This window comes from Hypomesus transpacificus, chromosome 26, assembly GCF_021917145.1.
Source record: "Hypomesus transpacificus isolate Combined female chromosome 26, fHypTra1, whole genome shotgun sequence".
NCBI classification, from domain to species: Eukaryota; Metazoa; Chordata; class Actinopteri; order Osmeriformes; family Osmeridae; genus Hypomesus; species Hypomesus transpacificus.
Window position 1 is genome coordinate 9,200,239 of NC_061085.1, and position 9,895 is coordinate 9,210,133.

The following is a 9,895-nucleotide window of genomic DNA, read 5'->3' on the forward strand; positions in this document are numbered from 1 at the left end:
GAGCACTTGACTGCAAATGAAGAGGTTTCAGGTTCAAATACCCCCCCTGTATGTATCAGCAGTGCTAGTGCTTAACAAACACGTTATAAGAAAGTTAGTTCTCTGGAGGAGGTGACATGTGATGTCAGAGGCAGTCGAGTTCTCTCACTTTGCAAGAACCCTAAAATGTGCCACTAGAATGAAAAGCTTCAGTCTCAATGCTTGTGTACTCGTTCCCCACGGAGTCTGTGTGGGCGTGCCAGTACGACAGCTCAGTGTGTACCTTAAGGTCTTATCCCTGCTCTGTTCATCATCCAAACACACATATAAGTCAACAACCAGTGGAGAGTTTCAATGAACTCAAAACATTTGGTTATTTTTCTATATTGTTCTATGTTCAACGCATTTGAAAACATTTGTTTTCCTTTTGAAGATACAGGAAAGGAACACAGGTTGTTTTATCGCCAGAGAACTGTCAGGGTGGGAATACATTTTAACCACAAGAGGGCAGAAGATCAGAGAAAGCAGAATCTGAGCTCTCAGAATTACATGGTTCCATCTGCGTTTGGGGGTTCTTCAGCAACGTTGCTAACAGCAACTCTGACATCAGAGCAGGGACTCAACCGTTACAGAACCTAGTTCCAAACGGCAATAAGTCTAGTGGATGTCTGAGTGTTTGTGCATATATATATATATATATATATATATGTCTACATACATGTGTTTATGGGGAGCGGCCGCTGTTCCCACATTTCTAATATTCATTAAAAGATTAGGCCCTATGTTCCCAAACTGCTTCCAAACTCTCTTTACCCTAACCCTAAACACATCTGGGAACATAGGGCTGTAGGAACATAGGACTGTAGGAACAGGACTGTAGGAACAGGACTGTAGGAACAGGGCTGTAGGAACAGGGCTGTAGGAACAGGGCTGTAGGAACAGGACTGTAGGAACAGGGCTGTAGGAACAGGACTGTAGGAACAGGGCTGTAGGAACAGGACTGTAGGAACAGGACTGTAGGAACAGGGCTGTAGGAACAGGACTGTAGGAACAGGACTGTAGGAACAGGACTGTAGGAACAGGGCTGTAGGAACATAGGGCTGACCCCTGTTTATGCAGCAATTTCGTATAAGAACCACAACATGCAACACTCAGACTGCAGAACACCAAAGCTCCGTTAAGAACAACAACATGCACTCAGGCACCTCTTTTATTCGACAAAGTGAATTAGTGAATTTTTTTCTCCGCGCCGGAACGTTCTACTGTGGAGAAGAGAACCTGCCGAGGAAGAGGACAGACTTGCTCTTGTTGTGCCTGATGAAGAACAGGAAGGGGTGGTCCGCTGTAAAGTACTCCTCCCTCAGCATGCAGAAGGACACCATTCCCGCCGTGGCGGCCGCTGCCTCCGTGCCTTCCTCGTTCACCTCCACGAAGGCCTTGTGGGCCACGGTGGACAGGAAGAGCCCCCCCTGGCCGTTCATCCCCGACAGGTCTGCCTTGTCACTGAACACGTCTGTCATGCCCAGCTTCGCCAGGACGTCGTTCAGGACGACGTCCTCTTCCAGTTTGAACTTGGGCAGGTGAACTATGACCTCCGAGCCGGTGTCCATGTTGTTCCTGTCGGTCCACTCGGACAGCTTTTCCACGGAGAGCTCCTTCTCCAGCTACGGCACAAAGAAGTACAAATCAATCAAAATACGGTGCAGGAGATGTACTGTGCAGTAGGACGTAGCACAAATAGATTTTTCCATTAAAGTTTCATTATTCCATTATAACCAGTGTAATAGCAAATGAATGGTGATGGACTAATAAAGTAGAAGTTTGATCGTGCCTGGTAACGACTTGGTCATTTGAATCAGGTGTGTTGGAGCAGGGACCGCCTAACATGCAGGACAGTGGGCCCTGAGGGCCAGGGCGGAGCTAGGGCTAAGATTATCTACAGGTAACTTTTGTTGTTTACTTTGAGTAGTGGGTCAGAGCCGTCTGTGGATTGTTCCGGCAGCAGGACAAACATGCTCAGCTCCTCGTCCACATAAGGGAGCTCCAGAATCTGGAGGTTGTAGTCTGAGATGTAGTTGAAGGGGAGCTTCTTCATCAGGTACATCATCTGGACCGGTGTGCTCTCATTCTGAAGGTACACACACACGTACACAGACACACGTACACACACAGACACACGTACACAAACACATATTGGAGGAAGTACACTTACACACTTTTTCCACAATTATTTCCGTATACTGTAACTACATTCAGTATTACCTAGTCTATTTAATTGCATTGTCTTTCTGACCTGGTTCAGTTTAAAGTCCATCTCTTTGGTCTCGCTTTTGGCAAATCGGTTGAGCCAGTTCCCTTTGAAGTAGATGGCGTTCACCAGAGCCAGCCTCGTCATGGAAGTTACCATTCCCGGCTTGAGCAGGTCTTTGATTTTATCTATGAAGAGAATCATCACAATCAATCAGGCAAATCTATGTTACAAGAAAAATATGCGATTAGAAGACACACAGAGACGAACAACCAGAAACCTAGTGTAACTTCATTCTAGACCATAAGGTTTACCAGCCAGCCACAGATATTGCTTCATATTCATCTATGCTGCACCATCTCACTTTCAGTCTGTTGCTCCACCCAGCTGTTGATCTGGGCCCTGGACTCTTCTGCGGACCCCAGGAAGTCCACCGCCTTCATGTCAGCGTGGTAGAACTTTTGAGTGGCCTCCACAAATTCCTGCAGCACAGACACAGTCTTAGTATACAACAACGAAGTTCAACCCTGGTCCTCAAGGGCCCACTGTCCTGCATGTTCTAGATGTTTCCATGCTCCAACATAACTGATTCATGTGAACAGCTCGTTATAAGGCTTCCACAGTGCTTGTTGACAACCCATTCATTTGAATCAGGTGTGTTGGAGCAGGGAAACATCTAGAACATGCAGGACAGTGGGCCCTGAGGACCAGGATTTGACCACTCCTGGTATACATCCTCCTAGATTCGTTGTATGACGTACACACTGCAGGCACACATAAACGTCAGGGAGTCAGGTGGCTGAGCGGTTAGAGCATCGGGCTAGTAATCTGAAGGTTGCCAGTTAGATTCCCGGCCGGTGCATATGACGTTGTGTCCTTGGGCAAGGCACTTCACCCTACTTGCCTCGGGGAGAATGTCCCTGTACTTACTGTAAGTCGCTCTGGATAAGAGCGTCTGCTAAATTACTAAATGTAAACGTACACTCACTCGAGGGTTCGAGGGTGACATGCAGAGGAACTGACCGGGAGGAAGTCGCTCGTCTGTTCTCCGTAGACGCGGTTAGCCAGCTTCAAGACGTAGGAAGCAGACGGAGAGTTGATCTCTGCGTTGAGCGTCTGGAACTCTGTGTGGACATCTTTGGTTGAGCCGAAGGCCAGAACCTGGGGATGGTTTAGAGAGGAGAGCTCAACACAGGTATGTCAGGAATGTAAATTTGGCATAGCGACAAACACGTCCTTGCATTTGTACGCAGATATGATGTCATGTTTTTGGCAGCAGGATGCTTTATGACATGACAATGGCTCTGATAACTAATTTGATGTTGATGTAAGAGAAAGGACACATATATACCAAAGAACTTGCTTCTATACTCTTTGTATATACTGTAGTCATGCAGTCAATTCTACTGCCAACTGTGTGTAACAGTGTGTTTATGACCCTCTCCATAGTAACGGATAGTAAAGGCAGTTAGCATGTTCTTCCAGAGCGGTCGTGGAGTCTAAAGTACAGGTAATAAAATTAAAATATCTTCGAAAGTTGCAATCCCTATGGTGTGTGTGTCTGTGTGTGTGTGTGTGGAAGAGAGGGTGGGGTACCTTTTCCATCTGTGCTGCAGTGTCGCCCTTCGCTCCTAGGTAGACCATAGCCAAGGCAGAGCTGATGCTCAGCGGAGACACGAACACGTTCCCTGCGGGGCTGGTGGCGCTCAGGGTGCGGAACAGCTCCAACGCAAACGCTGTGTTTGAGTTGCTGATAGCCATGGCCGCTGACTGTGTATCCTGGGATGTAGGAATACAGATGTGAGCAGGGTTCGACTCGGGCGATTCTAGGATCAGACCTTTAGGGGTGCTCAGCCCCCAATGAGAATGTGACATGAATACAGTGCCTTGCAAAAGTGCTAAACCCACTTGCTTACATAAATCCCTAATTTCACTGGATAACAATCAATATATTTATGTATTATTATGCAAAATATTGAATGAATGAAAAAACTAAGGATGTCCCTTTCTTCATGAACTACCATCATCAAATGATAATAAACAATATTTGTTATTTTTTTATTATTATTATTTTTAGGGCTGCTGAGATGAAATGTAGGGGTGCTTGAACACCCCTAAAAAGGGTCTAAAATCGCCACTGTTTCAACTACAGTGTAGTTGTATTAGGTTATAGAACATTTATAGGCCTACAGTTTACACAACCGACTTGTAAACGTACTTATATAAATATCAATTCACGATTTCCCCTGCCCCCCAAATGTTGTCTCCAAATGATGTTTTTTCAATTTTAAGCATGAATAACTTTCTGGGTAAGACGATCAAGGCCTTTCCGGATGTAGCCCAGCCTACACAAGTATCTACCCTGACTGTAATGAAAATATTCGATCGAGAGAATTCGCGTCCCCATCAACCCGGAAAATAATCTGAGATTTTAGATCAAATGTAAGAAAAGTCTTCTTCGTTTGAAAACATAACTTTTTCTGCAAGTAGATGTACTGCATCAATCAGCTTTATATGTCGTTTAAATGTTGGGCTACTTACTCGTTTTGCTTTCGGAAATGAATGATCCGTACGCCGGTGGAACGAACAAACTGAAACCGAACAGAGATACAGACAGCCAAAAAGCAACACTCTTCTCGACAGAACTGCGCTACAGATGTACAGTGTTGAGATAATGGCTACACGCCAAATCATTCGAGGATTTTAACACTGTATACCGTAGGCTACTTCCCCAGTAGGCTATTCCACCCTGAGCAATAACAGAAGGTGGGACTGACCAGACAGCATTATGTCATGTTGATAAATAAGACACAGATAGCCAAACCTTGTGCAAGCACCGCACCTAAAGTATGCCTGTACTTTGCTCCGCCTGGCGACTATAGGCAGCAGGTGTATTTTTCATTAGCCTACAGACTGGAATTTGCTAGTCGTAGAAACGAAAGGTGCGGCGAAGGAGGTGGGAGGGTCAAAGGTGTATTTCGGCTAACCACCTACACACAGATAACTGGGTGTGTGTTAGTGCTGAAACATTTGTTTTATTGTGTACAACCTTTTCACAATTAGCCTGAGATCCATAGTGACACCATGAGTAGCTTATGCACATAGACCTACTGTGTTAAGCAGTGAAGTGATTTGGATACACAGTGTCTCCTTTCCATCTCACTTCTCTCTTAAAAGTATGTTGACTCACTCAGGCATGTAGGTAGTTCAGAGTTCCAATTTTAATCGCTGCTGACTTTTATTAAAAGTTTTAACAGAAATCCCACTCATAAACAAGCGCTCTCAATGTCATTTTGTTCCTTGACCAACCAGGCAGAGAGTAGAGAGAAGGGTCAGGATGTCATAAGAAAGGGACGTCCTGTCATGTTTGGTTAGGAAATCCATCGTTTTAGCCGGCTGACAAATAAAACTGCGGTCAGAGGAATAAGGCTGTACGGTTCAGGGCAGGAAGACCATGGAACAGTCCGGACTCTGCTTGTCCCCGCTTGAACCCTCGCCATCGACGTGATCCTTCATTTATTTATGACCCCGACATCAAAGCGTGTCGGAAGGTCAGCTTAACATGACCAGTGCTGGAGCTTTAGGATTGTTTTTCTTGCTCATAGATGTCCTTTAACTGCTGTGCCGGAGTTTGTATTGCTCTCTTTAGTTGCTAGGCAAAATAGGAATAAATAAAGACTGTGTGTGACAAGGTTCAGGTGAGTAGTTCATGGTACGTCACCAGATACTACCTTGCTATGAATGTTGGAACACTAATCTTCCCTTAATGGTCTGCAGAAGTCAATGTCGTGCTTAGGTGAAACTCTATCAGGTGTTGCGTGTTTGATACGGTTGCTGGAATTGCTCATGTCGAAGCAGAGCCGTCAAACCGCGTATATTTTGGGCGTGGGGCGAGCCTTAGATCGTCGCTTCAATTTCTGAATCCATGAAAGACTTAGTATTGCCAATTAAAACGCAAAACTAGGTTATATTTTTTACTACCAGCCATGCAGACAATCTCCTGCAGTATCACCTATGTGGATTTAGTATCTAAATCAGGGGTCCCCAAACTTTCGTCTGCGAGGGCCAGATAATTTTCCTTTCTTTAATGAGGGGCCGGCTCGGAACAGAAAATCACTTGGGCCGGAGTAACTACCAGTATTATTGTGGAGATTTTATTATGATTTTAAATGTATTTATTATGCTAGATTAGCTTATTACTATGTTATGCACCATACATTCGTACATATCAAAAGATATATACACAGTGGCGTAACTATAGGGAGTGCAAGGAGTGCAGCTGCACTAGGGCCCGTGGCGAAAGGGGGCCCGTCCTCGATGTAAAAGTGAGACAACCTGACCGGGCCCCTTAAGGCAATCTGACCGGGCCCCTTGCACCGCTCTAAAACCGCAAGTTGTAGATCACATGTGATCCAGTCTTATGAATTCGCAAACATTTCTCAATTATGGTGTCAGTTATTCAGAATTTTGAGCTATCACCTGCCCAATAAACATTTTAAAAACAGTCAGTGTTAACAACAGCAAATAATTCATTTTTTCTCATTTGCCTTTTGCTGAATGACACAAATCTCGTTTTTATTAAGTAATATTGCCCTCGAAAAATAGCAAGGATGTCTGGGTAATATTGTTGTCAAAGATTCCCGCCCACCCACACACGATTGTTCCCATCCAGTTGTTGGAATACCACAGACAGTTGTTGTTGGGATACTACAGTTGTGTTGCATTAGCGTTTTGAAGCGAATTAGGCTACCCCATGCCATTCCCTTTAACATAAAAGTGGCTCCAGAAAGCGGCAGGAACGAAAAGAGCAAGATGTAAGGGTGGCAAAGCTGTCAAAACTATCCTCATTTGGATTTGTGTCGAAGCGTGTTGAAGAGGACACTACGTCTGACCCCCAGCCCGGCAACAGCAATGAGTGTGAAACTCAGCCACCAGGGTAGGCTAATAATTACATAACGTTTACTGTCTGGTGTATGCAGTTGACATGGCTATTAAACGTCATAAAAATTCACATATAGGCCGAGGCCATACCAGGCAGCAGCCAGGTTAGATATAGTAAACTATGTGCAGGATGTAGTCGGAAAATAGCTAAAGCTAGATAGACTAAATGTAAACTAGCATATCTAACGAACATAAAATCAAATATTCACCATCGAAGTGACTGTTTTTTTTTTACTAGTACCCAGATAGCACACATGACAGATCGAAACGTCATTCATAACGTCGGATAAGCCTCGGTAAATGATCAGATTTTCTTTTCATCTCTGTGCTCTATTTAAACGTCGCAGATACGTCGGCTCATGACTGACTGTTCCATTATGCTCATTCCGTGTTGTAGCAAGCATAATCTAGAGCCAGAAACTCGCGAGTCAGAGACGTTCACTTTTTAAACCGTCATCTATCTTCACATAGAAGGAGCAGTCGTTACCCTTAATTGTACATCATAAGTAGCCTAAATTTCCTTGCGCATCGCTAAGGTCAACAGTCAATAATTTCGCTTGACGATAGGTCGGTAAGGGGCCCGTTGGTGAGATCTGCACTCGGGCCCGCCAAGTACTTGTTACGCCGCTGTATATACAGCCTATTAAAAGATCATTATTAATATTGTAAATAACTTTTTTCATATTCATTGCTATTGAAATCAAAACATCTACTTAATATTTTTTTATTCATGTTTTATTTCCATTTTTTATTTTTTTTTAAACTGCCATTGTTCAGAGGGCCGGTCCAAATGCGTTGGCGGGCCATATTCGGCCCGCGGGCCGTAGTTTGGGGATCCCTGATCTAAATGGTGCTTTAAAGTCTCCAATTTGTCTGTAAAAACAGCTGTTGATAGTCCATACCTGTGACCATGACGATCACCATGACGATCACCGTGACGATCAGCTGGCACAACAGGACCAGGGAACCCACGCAGCTGTGACCTTCTGAGGGATCAAGCAGGAATCTGCCCCTCTTGGTAGAGTTTCTAGGTAAGATTAACCAGCGTACTGTTTCAAGTGTAGTCTGTCACCTGTCATCCCTTCGGATGGACTGTATAACCTACTTTGGTGTGGAGCTTGTGTGGTGAACACCTGAACCATGTAGACAATCCACATAGTCCTCCAGGCTGAGAATGTACACAGAATGTGATGCAGGAAAGAGCTATATCAATCAACTGAACTGTTAGTTACTGGCCATTGCAGCCTGGCCTCCACACCCCTCACCCCTCACTCGCTGCTCCTCTAACTACAGGATATTAGCAACCCTTAGACACATTCCGGTCCATAAAAAAAAAAAGATCTGTAAAAACTCTAAAGAAAGGAAACCCATGTCATAAATTTAAACATAAGATTTAAAATAGTTTTCCCACCTGCCTCTTCTACTGTGATTAAAAAAAGCCAATAAATTATTTTCTTTTTTATTGCAACCCTGTTCACAAGCTTGTAATCTTCTACGGAAGAGGTAATTCCCCTAATAATAGGACACGGTGTATCGGGACCATACGTGTCCAGCTAGGTTAGGCAGGCAAGCAAGTAGCCCCGTCATCAATGCATTCCAGCTGAATGCTGTCCAATCATTGCATTTGGTCCGAAAGTAATGATTGATCATGTTTGTAACAGTTCAATTTATTATACTGTCAGAGCATTTGAATTTTTTGATTGCTATCAGGATTTGAAGTTTATTTCATCAAATATGACAAAAATATGACTTCTCCAAAACATTACCTACCCTGCCTTTAACCCTCTCTGAAAATAGCAAAACACTGCTAGACTCTTACCCAGTATGTTGTGACTACAGCTCAAACAAGTTCGGATTAGAGTCGGCGCTAAATTTAGTCTGAGTAGAAAGCAAGCATTTGATGTGCCCTAGTGACACACAGAAGGCACAGCTCAATCCTACGTCAGCAGAAAGGCCAAAGAGAGACAGAGAAAGAGAGATATAGAGAACTTGAGATGGAGTGAGGGGTGGCAGGTGTTTGGATAAAAAGAATGCGCTTAACAGACATTCGACAAAGACAGACAGGTGTGCCAACAGGAACTTGAAAGGAAAATAGGGGAACTGATGGAGTTAAAGGTGGGAAGGTGTTTGAGGAGAGTGACCTCCTCAGAGGTCATTCTGCTGCTCAGTTAAAGCCCTATATTTACTGAGTCCAGGTGCAAAGGTCCTTCCTACATCCCCCTCCCAGCAAGCATCACACCTCGTTCCCAGTCTGGGTGTAGCCAACACTCCCGCCCTCCACTCGTTAAACTCCTAAACACCGCGTCCCTGGGATCTAGCCCACAGTTCAGCACACGCTGTCAAAACTCAGTCCGTCGTCCCTTCATGGAACCCTACAACGCTGGTCCTCCCTCCCAGCTGAGACAAACACTGTTCTCCACATTCCCCAGATCTCCTCCCCACTCCCATCGGTGGCCTTGGGTCAGACTCCTGGGATCAGAGCATAGACCACCCCCCCCCCCCCCCTCCAGCCCCCCCCCCCCCCCCCCACCAGCCCCCCCCCCCCCCCCCCCCCCCTCCACTCCCCCCTCCAGCCCCCTCCAGCCTTTAGACTCACCTCTCTCTCTCTCCCTCCTCCAGTGAAGCCCTGCTCCCAGCACCACTCCCTCCGCTGAGACAAGCCCACACCAGAGAGCTGTGTGTCTCACTGACCTGCAAGCCGACTTCCTCTGAGGCCGGACAGTCGCA

General features: G+C 45.3%; 1 protein-coding gene across 2 annotated transcripts; it reads right to left on the minus strand.

The window, feature by feature from the left end:
- Nucleotides 1-1,171: 1,171 nt before the first annotated feature.
- serpinb1 (serpin peptidase inhibitor, clade B (ovalbumin), member 1) lies at nucleotides 1,172-9,875 on the minus strand. Of its 2 annotated transcripts, none has more exons than XM_047049529.1 (7): nucleotides 9,860-9,875; nucleotides 3,824-4,006; nucleotides 3,251-3,388; nucleotides 2,592-2,709; nucleotides 2,273-2,415; nucleotides 1,940-2,107; nucleotides 1,172-1,643 (listed from the first exon to the last, which is right to left on the minus strand). In XM_047049529.1, exons 2-7 carry the CDS (start codon nucleotides 3,986-3,988, stop codon nucleotides 1,239-1,241), a joined length of 1,137 nt encoding a protein of 378 aa, XP_046905485.1. In that variant the 5' UTR covers nucleotides 3,989-4,006; nucleotides 9,860-9,875; the 3' UTR covers nucleotides 1,172-1,238. The 2 variants fall into 2 exon arrangements, with proteins under 2 accessions (XP_046905485.1, XP_046905484.1); XM_047049528.1 differs by lacking the exon at nucleotides 9,860-9,875 and adding an exon at nucleotides 4,769-5,157.
- Between the last annotated feature and the right edge of the window lie 20 nt (nucleotides 9,876-9,895).

Coding starts and splice junctions, on each gene's coding strand:
- serpinb1 (XM_047049528.1), bottom strand. CDS start 4,921: ATGATTTGGCGTGTAGCCATTATCTCAACACTGTACATCTGTAGCGCA. Junction 2,416..2,591: donor GGTGGAGCAACAGACTGAAA/GTGAGATGGTGC, acceptor TTCTCTTCATAG/ATAAAATCAAAGACCTGCTC. Junction 2,108..2,272: donor TGGACTTTAAACTGAACCAG/GTCAGAAAGACA, acceptor GTGTACCTTCAG/AATGAGAGCACACCGGTCCA.